The sequence below is a fragment of the Bombina bombina genome, chromosome 4 (genome assembly GCF_027579735.1).
Source record: "Bombina bombina isolate aBomBom1 chromosome 4, aBomBom1.pri, whole genome shotgun sequence".
Taxonomy (NCBI): Eukaryota; Metazoa; Chordata; class Amphibia; order Anura; family Bombinatoridae; genus Bombina; species Bombina bombina.
The window spans coordinates 253627267-253645167 of NC_069502.1; the positions used below are offsets into that span (position 1 = coordinate 253627267).

At 41.7% G+C, this 17901-nt stretch overlaps 1 protein-coding gene across 2 annotated transcripts in view; it reads right to left on the reverse strand.

The window, feature by feature from the left end:
- SEPTIN2 (septin 2) overlaps positions 1–17901 on the reverse strand; it is a 126269-nt gene that overhangs the window by 46638 nt on the left and 61730 nt on the right. For both annotated transcript variants that reach the window (XM_053709898.1, XM_053709897.1), the window contains exons 10-11: positions 13457–13543; positions 1890–1947 (exon numbers count right to left, since the gene is read on the reverse strand). In XM_053709898.1, the coding sequence (XP_053565873.1) occupies positions 1890–1947; positions 13457–13543 (145 nt within the window). The remainder of the gene's footprint in view (positions 1–1889; positions 1948–13456; positions 13544–17901) is intronic.

Sequence of the window (17901 nt, forward strand, 5' to 3'; positions counted from 1 at the left end):
ACAGAAAATAAGACTTACTTACCCCAGGACACTCATCTACATGTTGTAGAAAGCCAAACCAGTACTGAAACGAAAATCAGCAGAGGTAATGGTATATATATATATATAAGAGTATATCGTCGATCTGAAAAGGGAGGTAAGAGATGAATCTCTACGACCGATAACAGAGAACCTATGAAATAGACCCCGTAGAAGGAGATCATTGAATTCAAACAGGCAATACTCTCCTCACATCCCTCTGACATTCACTGCACGCTGAGAGGAAAACCGGGCTCCAACCTGCTGCGGAGCGCATATCAACGTAGAATCTAGCACAAACTTACTTCACCACCTCCATAGGAGGCAAAGTTTGTAAAACTGAATTGTGGGTGTGGTGAGGGGTGTATTTATAGGCATTTTGAGGTTTGGGAAACTTTGCCCCTCCTGGTAGGAATGTATATCCCATACGTCACTAGCTCATGGACTCTTGCTAATTACATGAAAGAAATTATATAATTTGCAAACAGAGTGCAAGAAGCAATACTGGTCAGATAAAATGCGCGAATAGGCAGAACACGCTATCTGAAAAACAATATGACCAAAATCACAACCCCGCTCAGATTCTTTAAATTACCGAGGAGCGAGGCAGAGTAAACATCTAGACTCCTATATTCACTTATTAAGGAATTTCATGTTATAGAGACAGCCAAGGATCTACCCCAAACCTGCCTCTCTGACATGCTGATTGAAGTAACCAAAATGTCGATACTCCGCTCTGTAAGGGAAGGAGGCGGGAAAAAAAACTACATTGGCAAGGACTGAAGCGAACACACATAGCTCTTCATTCCGCCAAGAAAACAAACTAAAAACTGCTGCAAACATAAGGAGAACCTAGCAGCGCCATTAAAATAGATCAAAATAATTAAGCAGCTTCGAACTCCCTACAATTTGTGTTGAGAACAACTGAAAAAAACCATTACAATCAATGCAGCTCGCTCCTGCTCTGTCTGATAGCGGGAGCGAGCTGCATTGAGTTTAATGGCATGATCGGGCCAGGCTTTAACTAGACAGCTGCCCAGATGCGCTCAGGGGGAAAACCAGACCCGCTCAGTAGAGGAAGAGTGGCGGTCTGAAAAACCCTCTTTTTTAATCAAATTTCACCGGCAATATTATGTTGAATAAAGTTTAGCTAAGATAATGACTATGTGCAGAATTATATAACATTATTTTCTAGGTTTAATGCCCCTTTCACCCCTTTAGTGCCAGCCTCCCAGCCCCAGAAGACAAAAGGCACTTACCTGCACCTTCCGCTGTCCGGCAGCTCATACCCGGTATGAGAGGATGCCTCTCCTCACATGGACCTGTGGAAAACAAGAAAGACTGAGTAAGCTTACTCAGGCTTTCAGTAGAGGGCAGCAAAACTGTTTGAGAGGTGCAGTGGGGATTGTACCCCAAAAGTTACCAATTGCTTAAAAGCCACCACTGCCCTACTGAAGAGACTGACGTGGACTACGGCTAGACCCCAGAAAAGATCAGAGCAAACCTGCTCTGCTTTAAAATAATAAACTCTTGATTGAAGAAAATTTATCAGACACCTAAACTTCACCTTTTCCTTGTACTGCAGGCAAAGAGAATGACTGGGGGTTGTAGGAAGGGAAGCGATACTTAACAGCTTTGCTGTTGTGCTCTTTGCCTCCTCCTGCTGGGCAGGAGTGATATTCCCAACAGTAATTGATGATGATCCGTGGACTCACTGTGTCATAAGAAAGAAATAAACATGTAATTTGCTGCAAAAGACTGGAGTGTGTGACAACAATAAGGATGAACACACAAGTGTAAGTAATAGCACAAGTCACAATGGTTTGTTCTAATCTTACATTATAAATTGTATACACAGGCTGGTTTCTCACCTCTGCTTCCTTTTCCTGTAGTATCTGGTCCTTTGAAACCTCCACAATTTCCACTTTGCTAGAAGATAAAGGGAAATGAACAAGCAATTTAGTCGAGGGGATTTGAGGAATGGGATTATAATCTATATTTTGTGGAAAATTGTACAAAAAAATAACACATACACACAATATATAACGAACAATAAAATCCAATAGCACTTTATTCACAAAGTTGATTAAATATGTGACAAGCTGCATCAGTTAAACGTATCCATCGTTATACAGGTTTATTTAATATGTTTTGAAGTTTCTTGAGTACTTAAAGGGACATTGTACACTATATTTTTCTTTGCATAAATGTTTTGTAGATGATTCATTTATATTTCCCATTTGGTAGTGTTTTTGTAACAATGTATTAGTTTTGCTTATTTTTTTTAATAACATTGTGATGATTTTCAGACTCCTAACCAAGCCCAAAAGTATAAGATGAAGACTGAAGTCTACTGATTCCTGATGCTCATGTTTGTGTAATCTGTCTTTTCATATGCAGGGAGGGGGGAGTGTATGCTCTTTCAGCTCTCCCAGACCCTTTCACTGGGTGTCCCAGCCTAACCTTGTCAACAGTGCTAAACTCAGAGCTTTAAAAGTTTTTATACTTTATTTTAGATCAGTATCTGTGCATATGCTTCTTTATAGTAGTGTCTATTACATGCATTTATATGAAAATTGGTGTATACTGTCCCTTTAAAGACATTTGTGCAACATCCCACTAAAATGTATAGCAATTAGTGAAAGTAAGTTATCCCTGTTTCCCAGCAGTAGACAAAGTGGAAGTGGATCTGTTCTGCTGCTGTTACACAGTCACTGACATTGTTCATAGAGGATGGGCCTAGTCATACACAGCTCTTATTGTGTACAGATACAGTTTAAGGTCTGGTGTTCTCAGATGTTAGAGGACAGTTTTGTTTGTTACCTAAAGGGAGCTAAAAGTCCATATAATAAAAAGAGAAAACAAAACCACTTACCAGTTAAAACACCCCATTCATCTCTTGAATATACAGAAGGCATGGTGGCCACCTCAAACACTTTTTAATGGTCTATCAATGTATGTGACTAAATTACGACCATACTGTGCTCTCCCAGCAAATTTTAAGTCAATACAGCTGGGATCACGCTTTCAGGGCAGCGCAAAGTGGCATAAGGGACAAGGAAAAGTAAGTTGTTTTAATCACTTTGTTTATTAATAATGTTAAATAAAAGTCGCTCAAATAAAAAAGGTCTTTAAACTCAAATTTGAATTCCAAAAGAAAAAAAATATGTTAAGTTATGCATAGTAAAAAAAATACAAAATCTTTGCAAATGTACTTTCATTACTTATTTTGCCCACAATTCCTGTAATTTACCACTGAAAACTGTAAGTGCATCCAATATGCGGATAATTGTCAGCCGGGCACGGTAGGCTAAGAATGGCCAGCAGGACACAGCATGCGGGTAATGGCCAGTAAAGCACCATTGATATAGAAAGGTCAGTAAGGCATTGTGACCAGGAACAAGGAAATCAGAAAATGGCAAGGTCCAGAATCTACCACACAGGTAACAGAACATGAAGCACAACTTTTTTCATTCCTTACTGTCGGGATATACAACACCTGGTCACCAGGAGGGGACAAAGACACCCCAGAGAAAAGGCTTAAATATCCCTCCTACTTCCTCATTACCCCAGTCATTCTGCCGAGGGAACAAGGAAAAGTAGGAGAAACATAAAAGGTATAAATGGTGCCAGAAGAATAAAATAAATAATAGGGGACCGCCCATAGACAAGAAAAAAATGCGCGGGGGCCGTGACTCTCCCTGTCAGGAAGGAAAAGAATTTATCTGGTAAGCATGAATTATGTTTTCCCTCCTAAGATAGGGAGAGTGCATGGCTTCATTCCTTACTGTTGGGAAAGCTATACGCAAGCTCCAGAGGACACAATGAATAACGGGAGGGAACAAAAAGGAAGATGCAGACTATTCTGAGGGCACCACAGCCTGCAAAATTTTGAAAAAGTATGTAAGGAGGACCAGGTAGCAGCCTTACAAATCTAATCCATAGAGGCCTTGTTCGTAAAGGCCCAAGAGGAAGCCACTGCTCTAGTGGAATGAGCCGTTATCCTCTCAGGAGGACGATATCCCGCTGTCTCGTAAGCTAAGTGGATGACACTCCTTAACCAAAAAGATAGGGAAGTCGAAGTAACCTTCCCCGCCCCTTACGCTTCCCAGAATAGACAACAAACAAAGAGGAAGATTGTCTAAACTCCTTAGTAGCCTGAAGATAGAACTGCATTCATTACTTTTGGGAATTCAGAACCTGGCCACCAGGAGGAGGCAAAGACACCACAGCCAAAGGCTTAAATACCTCCCCCACTTCCCTCATCCCCCAGTCATTCTGCCAAGGGAACAAGGAACAGTAGGAGAAATATCAGGGGATAAATGGTGCCAGAAGAATAAGCAAAAAACACGGCCACCCACCATAAAAGAATGTGGGAGGGGAGCTGTGGACTCTCTCCGTCAGAAGAAAAGAAAATGATCAGGTAAGCATAATTTAAGTTTTTCTTCTTAAACAGGGAGTCCCCACAGCTGCATTCATTACTTTTGGGAAAACAATACCCAAGCTATAGAGGACACTGAATGCAAAAAAGGGCGGGTAGGAAAGGCGGCCCATTCGAAGAGCACCACAGCCTGAAATTACCCAACCAACAACTGCTGTACCGAGCAGAACAAAAAGGACTGAAGGGACTAAGTAACTGCCCAACAGTTAAATCCCGCAAAGTCCAGATAGAGATCGCTCAAAAGGTACTAGATTCCACCGAGCACAAAGCCCCCAAAGAGACAAGTCCTGCCGGCTCCAAGACCGTACCGATTCCACATATTCCCAGAAGGGAAAAAGGAAAAATAAATATTCAACAAGAGATCTAAAATCTCAGCAACTAGGGTAAAAAAGGAACACCAGCAAAATAGAGTGCAACCGCAGGTTGCAGTAAGACAATGAAAAAAAAGAAGAGATAAACTCCAACAACCTACCAGAATTAAGATAGGGGGAAAAAAACAACCCACCCCAATCTGGAGAAAGTCCAAAGGACCAAGATTAGATTCAAAGACAACCCTGAAGATGGAGCAGAACCCATAACTCACACAGAGTGCAGTCTGCACTCATAAAAGAGGTATCGCGGAAAAAGCAGATATTCCCCAGAACTGCCAACAATTAGCAGTATAAGCACTTATCTGGCTCCAGATGGAGCTCCTGGCTCCCACTCTGCCACACAAGACTAGTCATCAGTCACGAACACTAGCCTATCAAGTTAGAAACTGCACCAGGAGACTCCCACAGAGGGAACTCTCCGGAAGTGCAGGAACTTACTCCATTACAAAAATAGGGAAGCAGAAAAAAACCATGCTGAGTAAAAACTCCTCCAATCTTCACCTCTAGAAAGATCACAAGATCTGGAGAAGAACACGGTCAAAACTCAACCGAACATAGGCCTCAGGCCGAAAAATGTAAAACCAGCCCACAGCTGGATTCGAACCAACAACTCAAGTTGCAAAGCCCCAAAACCCCACCATTAGGTTACATGGGCTACTTCCTCGAGACAAAGGCCAAGCAGCAAAAACGCCTGGCATGTCCAAAGATAAGGAAATAAATCCCTGTATTACTCAGAACTCAAAAGAGGACTAAACGGTAACAAAGGGTAGGCAAACCCTGACCATATGTAACAAGCTTGGCATGCTAAACCACCAAGCCGGAACAGAACATAGTACGATCTTGTGTTCCAGAACCCAGACACAGATTCCTTACTCAAAAGGAAGGTGAACTCCCAGACAAAGGGAGACTACACACTGACACAACAGTGTTAACACAATACCAGAATCTGCCTCAACATGACTGTACCACAAGGTCGAGGGACCCCCCTCCGAGCATTAGACAGACACCATGGCATATCCCGCTCCCCCTAAAGGGAGGGAAATGAAGACACCTGCTCACCCACAGGTACGGAGCATATGTCATTGAACAGACAACAAAAACAGAACCGACTAAAAGGGCACCCTCTGGCTGTAACAGCTGGACAGGAGCCAAACAGACAGCCAGCGAGCCCACCTATAAAGTGGAACGGCTGAATAAGAGATCAATCTCCCGCTTGCTAGGCAGCTAACAAGCCGCCAAGCCCTTCTCAAAAATCTGCCCGATGGAGCAAGTGGATGACTCAACCTTAAGGACTGAATCACTCGGGATCCAACTAGGCGGTCCGGCCAGATATCCTAGCCAAGACCAAACACCTGGAAAACGGAGCTTGTTACAGACTAGGAACCCCTGAGGAATCATAGGAATACCTCATACGGAGAACCCTAGAAGATGCCAGCACAGCCCATCCAAAGGCCCTAGGGCACTGGTCGTTCACTAAGCATCCCAGAGACAGAAAAGAAACTTTTCCAAAAATCTAGACCGACAGCTAAGCAGCTGCCAATAAAAAGCACACCTCTGCAACAGAGGCTGCAAAAATCTGAAACAATCCATCTGGGTCAACTTCCCGGTAACCCCCCAGGACCAAGGGACAACAGGATGACGAACATCGATATCACAAAACCAACATATCTCATATGATGTAATAAAGGGTAGCTCCAGGACCACCACAGAGATCAACGCATTCTCTATAGTCCCTAAAAACATGGGAACAGACGAGAAGCAGTATGAGGAAGAAAGGCGGATAAAAGTGCCCGAACCTCTAAAACCGATAACCAACCATCCCCCGACAAGGGAAAGAAGGAAGTCTAAGACACTTCGCTCCTTATGGAAGAGGTACCGAGGTCAAGAATCTCAAAAAGAGTAGATCAATAAAAGCAATACCATATGAGGGATAAAAAAAAACAAACAAAAAAAAAACACAACAACCTGGTATTCCAAGTTAAGGAGACGTCTAAAACTCCAGCCCAAATGGAAATGGAGAGAACTAGCTCCGAGGTCAAAGACCTTCGGAGTGCTTCTTAGCAGGATCCATCCAGGTCCAAAAAACAGGAACAGGACCAAGAGGACTGAAAAAAACCCTTGATGCCCCACCCCAAAAAAAAAGCAGAGAGAACCAGCCTGACGTCAAACGCCGTCAAGGGCAGAGTCTTAAAATAAAAAATTAAACTCTCATGGAGTCCCTTTCCCTGGCAATCCCCATTCACAGGGAATATAACATGCTGAAGGAGAAACCCAAGCATAATAAACCTCTTATCTGAGAAAAAAAAAAGAACTCACCACCCAACCAGATATCCCAGCACCACGTGGATGGTATAGAACCTTAAGGAACAGAAACCAGGGAGGTCTGGGGCACTCACCACCTACTATGACCCAGACAATTAGCGAAACAGACTCTCTCCTTCGCCACGCGGTCAGGAATACGGAAATAGTGACTAGAAACATGACCACGCCCGGTCAAAAAGGTACACCGTGCAGGCCAACTAAAAACGCGCCAAAGCCGCAAGGGCTGCGTAGCCTGACAAAAAAAGGATGTTATGTTCCGATATAGCCACAAGCCCAAATATCACTACACATTAGCAGACAGAATCACAAAACAAACATGATTAAAGTCCCCCGTTTAATAACCCCCCACAGGAGATTTTAACCATCGATTCCATAAGATAAAGGAGTCCCACTGAGACCCTGACTTCTTAGTTTACTTTACACTTCACACATCTTAAGTAAAATGAAACGATCTTACCTGAATCTACGCCGTGGAACAGGAACATGGCCCTTCAAGCGTGACATATAGTAGCCTCGCTTCTGACACGGACTTGAGCGAACAAAGCAGTCAGCAAAACTAGTCAACACTGATGAGCTGTTAATATGAGTCGGGATGGTTTCGCAGAAAGACTCTCCTTGCATCTCCTGACTAACTTTCATCCAAGCTCTCACTGATAGGCTGACATAACTACTTAAAACTGCAGTCCCATTCCGAAGAGTACTACCCTCCATAAGAGACTATCTTTAATCTTCCAACACTTCTCTGTCCACCTCTTGTGACGAAAGGCAAAGAATGACTGGGGGATGAGGGAAGTGGGGGAGGTATTTAAACCTTTGGCTAGGGTATCTCTGCCTCCTCCTGGTGGCCAGGTTCTGAATTCCCAAAAGTAATGAATACAGCTGTGGACTCTCGCCGTTTAAGAAGAAAAAGAGAACCTTCCAAGATAATTTAATGTCAACGGAATGCAGAGGCTCAAATGGAACCTGTTGCAAAACTCGAAGAACAAGATTTAGGCTCCAAGGAGGAGCCCCAGATCTAAACACAGGTCTGATCCTAATCAGAGCCTTAACAAAGGACTGCACGTCTGGAAACTCAGCCAGTCTATTGTGCAATAAAACCGACAGGGCCGAAATCTGTCCCCTCAGGGAACCCAAAAACAGCCTCAGACGAGGCAAAAGTATCAAATTTGTAAAATTTGGAAAAAGTGTGAAGAGACGACCAAGTTGCAGCTTTGCAAATCTGTTCAACAGAAGCATCATTTTTGAATGCCCATGAGGAAGCCAAAACCCTAGTGGAATGAGCCGTAATTCTTTCAGGAGGATGCTGTCCAGCAGTCTCATATGCAAAACGGATGACACTCCTCAGCCAAAAGGAAAGAGGTAGCCGTAGCTTTCTGACCCCTACGTTTCCCCGAAAAAACAACAAACAAGGAAGACGATTGACGAAAATCCTTAGTCGCCTGTAAGTAAAACTTCAAGGCACGGACCACGTCCAAATTATGCAAAAGACGCTCCTTCTTAGAAGAAGGATTAGGACACAGGGAAGGAACAACAATTTCCTGATTAATATTTTTATTAGAAACAACCTTAGGAAGAAAACCAGGGTTGGTATGTAACACCACCTTATCCGCATGAAAAATAAGATAAGGAGAATCACATTGTAATGCCGAAAGCTCAGAAACTCTGTGAGCAGAAGAAATAGCAACCAAAAATAAAACCTTCCAAGATAACAACTTAATATCTATGGAATGCATAGGTTCAAACAGAACCCCTTGAAGAACATTAAGAACTAAATTCAAACTCCAAGGAGGAGCAATTGGTCTAAACACAGGCCTGATTCTAGTCAGAGCCTGACAAAAGGACTGAACATCCGGAACATCTGCCAGACGATTGTGTAGCAAAATAGACACAGCAGAAATATGTCCCCTTGAGGAACTTGCTGACAATCCTTTCTCCAATACTTCTAGGAGAAAAGACAAAATCCTGGGAATCCGAACTCTACTCCAAGAGTAGCCCTTGGATTCGCACCAATAAAGATATTTACGCCATATCTTATGGTTAATCTTTCTAGTAAAAGGCTTACGTGCCTGAATCAAGGTATCAATGACCGAATCAGAAAATCCTTGCTTAGATAAAATCAAGCGTTCAATCTCCAAGCAGTTAGCTGCAGAGAAACTAGATTCGGATGATGGAAGGGTCCCTGAATGAGAAGGTCTTTCCTCAATGGAAGCTTCCATGGTGGCTGAGATGACATGTCCACCAGATCGGCATACCAAGTCCTGCGAGGCCACGCAGGAGCGATGAGGATCACCAAAGCCATCTCCTGTTTGATTCGAGCAATCACCCGAGGAAGGAGAGCAAATGGAGAGAACACATAAGCTAGGCTGAACGACCAAGGCACTGCCAAGGCATCTATCAGTTCGGCCTGGGGATCCCTGGACCTGGATCCGTATCTCGGAAGTTTGGCATTCTGACGAGATGCCATAAGATCCAACTCCGGTCTGCCCCACTTGAGAATCAGGTTGGCAAATATCTCCGGATGGAGTTCCCATTCCCCCAGATGAAAAGTCTGTCTGCTCAGAAAATCCGCTTCCCAGTTTTCCACACCTGGGATGTCGATCGCCGACAGATAACAAGAGTGAGCCTCCGCCCACTGAATTATCTTGGTTACTTCTGTCATCGCTAAGGAACTCCTTGTTCCTCCCTGATGATTGATGTAAGCTACAGTCGTGATGTTGTCCGACTGGAATCTGATGAATTTGGCCGATGCCAAGCCTGAAGCGCATTGAATATTGCTCTCAACTCCAGGATATTGATGGGAAGTAGAGACTCCGATCGAGTCCATACACCCTGAGCCCTCAGGGAGTTCCAGACTGCTCCCCATCCTATCAGACTGGCGTCCCTTGTCACCATCACCCATGAAGGTCTGCGGAAGTATGTCCCCTGGGACAGATGATCCGGCGACAACCACCATAGAAGAGAGTCCCTTGTCTACTGATCTAGATCTATTTGAGGAGACAAATTTGCATAATCTCCATTCCACTGTCTTAGCATGCTCAGTTGTAGAGGTCTGAGATGAAAACGAGCAAACGGAATGATGTCCATTGCCGCAACCATCAATCCAATTACCTCCATGCGCTGAGCGACTGACGGCTGAAGATTGGACTGAAGGCCTCGGCATGTATTCAGAATCTTTAACTTTCTGACGTCCGTCAAAAAGATCTTCATGGATAGATAGTCGATTAGAGTTCCCAAGAAAGGAACCCTGTTCTGTGGAACTAACGAACTCTTTTCTAGATTCACTTTCCACCCGTGAGTCCTTAGAAAGGACATTACAATGTCGGTATGAGACTTTGTTAGCCGATAAGACGCCTGGATCAGAATATCGTCCAGATAAGGCACCACTGCAATGCCCCGTGGCCTGAGAACAGCTAGCAGAGACCCCAGAACCTTCGTGAAGATTCTGGGCGCTGTGGCCAGACCGGAAGGAAGAGCCACGAACTGAAAATGTTTGTCCAGAAAGGCAAAACTGAGAAACTTGTGATGATCTCCTGTTTAGCGGAAGAGGGAACTCCTTTGAAATTTCAAAAGGAACAAAAATTACTCTGTCGCCCTCTCTGTTTGGACTTTTTATCCTGAGGGAGGAGATGACCCTTGCCTCCCGTGATGTCAGAAATAATTTCCTTCAAGTCAGGCCCGAACAGGGTCTTCCCCTTGTAAGGAATAGCCAAAAAGCTTAGACTTTGATGACACATCCGCGGACCAAGACTTCAATCATAAAGCCCTCCGGGGTAAAATGGCAAAGCCTGAACTCTTAGCCGCCAATTTAGTGATCTGCAAAGAAGCATCCGTAATAAACAAATTAGCTAACTTAAGAGCTTTAATCCGATCCTGTATCTCTTACAGAGGAGTCTCCACCTTGAGAGACTCTTCCAGGGCATCAAACCAATAAGCGGCCGCGGTGGTAACTGTAACAATACAAGCCGCCGGTTGCAAAAGGAATCCCTGGTGAACATACATCTTTTTAAGGAGACCCTCCAACTTCTTATCCATGGGGTCCTTAAAAGCACAACTATCCTCAATAGGGATAGTACTCCGTTTGGCCAGGGTAGATATGGCTCCCTCAATTTTGGGAACCGTCTGCTAAGAATCCCTAATAGTGTCAGCTATAGGGTACATTTTCTTAAAAATAGGAGAAGGGGAGAATGGAATACCAGGCCTCTCTCATTCTTTAACAAGGCTCTCCGAAGTTCTCTTAGGAACTGGAAAAACATCTGAGTAAGAAGGAACTTCCAAATATTTGTCCAACTTACTCAATTTTTCTGGAGGGACCACTATTGAGTCACAATCATCCAGAGTAACCAACACCTCTCTTTGTAATAGGCGAAGGTGTTCAAGCTTAAACCTGAAAGATACTTCAGAGTCAGTCATAGGCAAGGCGCTCCCAAAATCAGAGATGTCACCTTCAGACAGGACCTCCGTGCCCTCCCGTTCACTGTGGGCGGGGACATTCTTAATCGCCATCAGAGAATCAGAGGTCGGAATTGACCACACAATTGTCTCCTCTAGAACGCTTGCCGTGCGATATATTTGGAAAATTAGATAACGCATCAGAAAGAGTAGAAGACATCACTGCAGCAATGTCTTTTAAAGTAAAAGCGGCAGAAACTGGCAAAATGCCCGGCACCACTTGAGCGGGAGTTAAAGGCTGTGACGCTTGGGGAGAAAGCTGCGGCATACTCTGCATCTCATCTGTAGACTCTTGAGAAGCATCCGCTCTAGGCAATGAGGCATCATAAAAAAAAATTGGTCTTTATAATGTAAAGCCCTCTGAACACATGAAGGGCAAAAAGGAATAGGAGGTTCCACAGGGGCATTCAAACACATAGCACATGGGACAGTTTGAATTACATCTGAATCCATTATTTGACAGAAAAACAGAAGCAACAACTTGTCTCTAAAAATAAGTCTTCTTTTTTTTTTTTTTTTTAATTCTTTAAACTGAAAAAGAAAAAAAACTACCCAGATACACCGGAAACTCACTGACACCAGAAAAATAGGGAAAATGCCTGTTAACTATCAAAATACAATAATATTGAAAACTTCAGGCACCCACGAAAAAGAAACTGGCACCTCGCCTCAGCAGCTCTGCTGAGGCGCCTACCTGCCCCCTCGATCGACCAACCGTCAATCCGCAACCAAAATCAGGTCCAGATCAGCACTACGATACTGCAAACCACTTGCTTCTAACCCATGCGGTTGCAGCGTTTCTCTAGCACCACGTAATAGCAACCGGGACTTCCAGAAGTGAAAGCCGCGCGACAAAACAACAGCCCCAGCGCGCCAAGGAAGTCACGCCCATCGTGGGCATGATCAAAGACCATAGTAAGCAGAGATACGGCCATATTGTCAGACCGGGCCAGAATATAATAAAGCCCATGCGGTCGTGACTGCTCCGTAATAGGAACACACAGAAGATAGCCTTAGATGTAAACTGGATGGTTCCTGTAATAATAAGAGACACATAACATCCCCAGTGTCAGCCAAAGAAACCCCCTTAAGTCATATAAAGCACTTAACATAAGCCCTATAAACGTGTCATCTAAAGTAACACGCAGCTTTAGGGAAAACAAATATCAGAGTGGGTGCTACTTAACCCTAAGAGAACCCACACTCTGTGGACAAGGAGCCCTGTGAGAGTCCATGATCTGTCCAGCAGAATAAAAGCGTACAGTCATGTCTGAGATCTTTTACCCCCAGAAAAAGAAAGACTGCACTTGCCTCAATGCTGAATAACAGCATGAAAACGTCCCACAGTGTCAAGAGGTCTTCTCCCTCCAGCAGTCCTGTGGAAACAGAAGGGCCTTAGTTACTATATGCTAAGACCATATTCCAGAAGGGCAGCACAAGTATGGGAGGCGCAGTGAGGCTAAAACCCCACCAGTTCCCACTGCTCTAAAGCCACCTGCAGCTCTACTCTAGAGGCTGACAAGGAATACGGCTACACCCTGTAGTAAAATAGTACACTTTGGCACCATTTTAAAAATAATAAACTCTTGATTGAAGAATCTAAACTAACACCTCACTTTACCTCTTCCTATCACTAACACAGGCAAAGAGAATGACTGGGGTGGGAGGGAAGGGAGGAGCTATATATACAGCTCTGCTGTGGTGCTCTTTGCCTCCTCCTGCTGACCAGGAGACGATATTCCACAAGTAAGGATGAAATCCGTGGACTCATCGTATCTTGTAAAAGAAATTTAAAAAATAAAAATAAAATCAGCCATCTTGTTCAATAAGAATTAAAAAAAAAAAAAGGCTATACCTGGCACCACCTCTCTTGAGGCGCTCCGAACGGAAGTTTTCATAATGCAGGTCCTGGGTTACTTCCTGCAGGTCTTGCATGTGTGTACTGTGAAGAAAAAAAACAGAAGTTCTACTATATTGTAGATGCTGAAGTTTTGTTAAAAAACAAAACAAAACAAAAAAAACTCTCCTTAATTAGTCTCGACTATCAGTATGTATTTTTACGAAAAAGAAAACAATTGAAATTAAATTGAATGATTAACTACTACGGTCAACCTGTTGTACAGTATTCTTAAAATACAGCAAAATGATTAGATTGAGGTGATAAACATTTTATATTTAGCTTCTAGTTGCCACCATGAATTGCGGATTACAAGATGAAGATAAACTTAAAACTAAATAGGAAGAAATTAGCATCTTTCAAAAGGTACCTGGGTGTGTTCGGCCTGTGTCCTGTCAAGATCCCAAAGTGAGACAGAACATGCTAATGAAGAACCCGCTCTGGAGCTATTGAATTTTAATTAGGGAATGAATTATTGTAATTTCTATAATGCATTTAAAAGAGCACTATTAAAACATTTTTTTGCATGAAATGAACAAGAAAAGCCTGGCTCAACATAACTAACTGATCTGTGAGAGAGAAGCTCATAGGGCAGACACCTACAGGTAGACAGTAACATGCCCTTCAAGCATTACAAAAAAAACCCCCATAATTTATGCTTACCTGATAAATTAATTTCCTTCATGGTGGTGAGAGTCCACAATCCATTACTAATGGGAATTACTCTTCTCTACACCAAGAGCTCTATAAAACCCCTCCAATATACCTCAGTCTAACGTATAGCCAAGCAAGTGAGGTAAGAAAAAAAAAAAGGTAGCAAGGGAAAAAAAAAAAAAAAAAGGGGATGTGCTGAAAAAAAATCTGGGAGACGCCAAAGATCCACAATCTGATTTAACACATCCTGATGAAGAGACTACTCCCCTGGATGTAGAGACTGACAACTGAGAAAGGCTGCCTCCCAATTGTTCACTCCTGGGATGTGAATCGCAGAGACTAGGCATGAATTGGCTTCTACCCGGGAGAGAATCTGAGACACTGCCATCATTGCCAGGGAATTGCGAGTTCCCCCCTGATAGCTGACATAAGCTACTGCTGTAACATTGTCTCGAAACGGAGATAAGACTCCCCTTTTCAACAGAAGACAAGCTTAAAAGGGCCCTAAAAATTGCATGGAGTTCTAGAACATTGCTTGGTAACCTCACCTCCTGAGGATCCCAAACCCCCTTGTGCTGTCAGAGACCCCGAAAAAGCTCCCCAACCTCAAAGACTTGCATCTATAGTGATCATAAACCAGGTAGAACTAGCAAAAGAAGCCCCCTGAATAATAAACTAATGATCCAGCCACCAAGTTAGAGACTGACTTGTAATGGGATCTAATAATATATCTTTTAAAAACAGCTGACTATAATCCCTGTACCATTGACGCAGCATACAATGCTAAAGAGGTCTCTTGAAATCTGAAGCTGCAATCATGAGACTTAGTACTTCCACACACAGAGCCACTGAAGGGAACGAAATAGACTGGAGGTTAAGACAATCAATAAAGATAAAATGCACTATACACTGAGTAAATGTGGAATGTATATAATTTTTTTTATTGTTAACGGTATTTATAGGATAAATATACTGAGTATAAAAAAGTGTATTTGAACCTTATTCATATGGTCTTAATACAAACTGACACTCTGATTCACAGATTAGTTATGTTGCCAGCCTAATTAGCAATAAAGAACACACAATACCTTCTGAGATAGTCCAAACATAGAGAGTATGTATGAGTCCAATGTAAATCCGCTGTATGTTCAAAGTACTTGAAATGTGCAATCCCTTCAAATTCAGGTGGAGTCTCAATGCCCAATACTTTGCTGCCTTTAATCCAGCCCGGTCTTTCCTAACCAGGGCTTCGTATGGAGAATCATGCAGATATAGGGAGAGAAGAAATGGCGCAAAAGGCAGGACTCAAGTGAAGCGTTTAATAACAAAATAATACACACTGATATATATGCACTTACTAGAACAACAAATAAAAGCTGCAATTGGGAGGAGCGTGGGTGGTGAAGTTCTTATAGTTCTCACAGCCGGCTTGTTGTAATTGCCGTGTGATGCTGCACCAGACTTGGCTGACAGGTGAATCCGGATACCGTGTCAGTTAGATCCGTGGCTGATGTGAGTGCAGGATACCAGGACCCTTCACGCTTACGACCCACTTGTCAGTCTATTCCCTGACGCGTTTCCCCCGGTCAGTGGCCGGGCTTCTTCAAGAGGGGTTAGAACGAATGTGGTGATACAAGCGCTCTTTCTGTTTAAATTGATTTTGTCCAATCAGAGCTCAGGGGTGTGTACAAGAGCTCCAGTAGTGTTCATTCAGGTTAAAACATACTGGTTAACAATAATAAATACAGATAACTACATTCAAATACAAAAAAGTGCAATGTAAATACAAATAAAAGTGCCTTTCATACAAGTTGGTAGTTATTAATGAAAATTTCGGTCCTTAATTGTGTTAAAAAAAATAAAAATTTTCCGATATTTGGACAATTTTAGATAAATTAACAGTATGCAATCGTTGCACATTTTGTCCAGCAATAGCAATTCAAATGAGCCATTTTATTTCTTTCAACCTAATATGATACTTGTTGCGAAAGTGTATATGAATATATGTTTATACTAGCCATATAACTAAACATAATGTCTCTGGATACCTAATGAGCAGTCAGTTGGTTAAAAACAATATATACCTGCTCTGATACGAGATATATTGCGTTATATATGAAAAGCCAGTTTACATATTTTTAATGTATATGGCTTGATTAGCTGGATACATTGTGTATATGAATACTGGTAACAACAAGATCTCTAAAATGGTGTATTAAATAGTTTATAATCTATATAGGGAAAAATTTTTTAAAAAAAATTAAAAATTATAATTGATTGTATTCTTAAAATTTATGTTTCACATTTAATTATTTGTATAACCCCAATAAATTCTCAGCAGAATTTTATAATAATATGAAAAGAATTGTTTGGAGTTAAAAACTAGATTTAAAAATTTGGTTAATACAAAATACCTTAATAAAAAGTTTTTCGTTTATAAATAGCTAAAAGATTCATTTTAATAATATTAAGTTAAAACTGATATATACAGTGCAATGGATGGACATATTATTTAAAAAACATATTTCACATAAAAGCTGCCACGTCTATGTCTATTTTCATACCTAATGGTTGGAGTGTTTTTAATTTATAAATCCATTTTGTTTCAAGCCTTCTTAGTTCAAGCAACCTATTAGGGTTGGAAGGGGGTACCCAATCAATGACTTGTATTTTTAATGAACTTGGATTACTTTCATGGCACTCTGCAAAGTGCCTGGGTACACTATGTTTAAGTAATTTTTCTTTTATATTGTAAATGTGTTCGTTGGTTCTCCTTCTTATTTTCCGTTTCGTGCGGCCTACATATAATAGGCCGCACCCACATTCCAACAAATAGACAACATACGTGGAGTCACAGTTGCTTCTAAAAGCTATGCTGTATGTGTTAGTTAATTCACTATTTGAAAATGTGGGCGCTTTATTTATGTGTTTGCACATGTTACACCTTGTTTTATTGCATTTCATGGTTCCCTTCCATTCTTTCAGCCAGTTGCCTTCCACTGGTTTTGATTCTACATTGTTTGAATTTTTGTTTTTTATAGGTTTAAGTTTGCTAGGGACAATATATTTTTTAAACTTTTTCCCTTTTTATAGGTAAAAGTGGGTTTATTTTCCAAATGTGGTCCAAGAATTGGATCTGACTTGAGAAGAGGCCAGTGTTTCTTAAAAATATGTTCCATTTTCGTACTACCTTCATTATAGGTGGTAATTAATCTAGGCTGGTTTATTTTGCACTCTCGTGATTTCAATAATGTATTGTGTATTTTAGTCCCCAAAATTTCAATATTTACATCAGTATTGGTATTTTTAGAGATGATAGACATTCTATCTTTATCTAGTGCCCTTACCTTTGCTTGCTGTATAATTTCTCGGCTATATCCCTTTTCTAAAAACTTATCTTCTAAAACTTGTGCTTCTAATTCAAAGTCTGTTGGATATGTACAATTTCTCCTAAGACGTAAGAATTGACTATATGGGACATTGTTGATCCAGCATTTCTTATGCGCGCTTTTTGCTTGTATAAAGCTATTACGGTCAGTTGTCTTACGATAGTTTTTCACTGCAATTTTACCTGTAGTGTAGTTTAAACAAAACTAGATCTAAAAATTCAATTTGAGTTTTAGAATAAGATTTGGTAAATATTAGATTAAAATTATTTTGATTGATATAATTCATGAAATCCTCAATTTGGTCTACCTCTCCCTTCCAAAGGATGATAATATCATCTATATACCTGCCGTAGTGTAGTA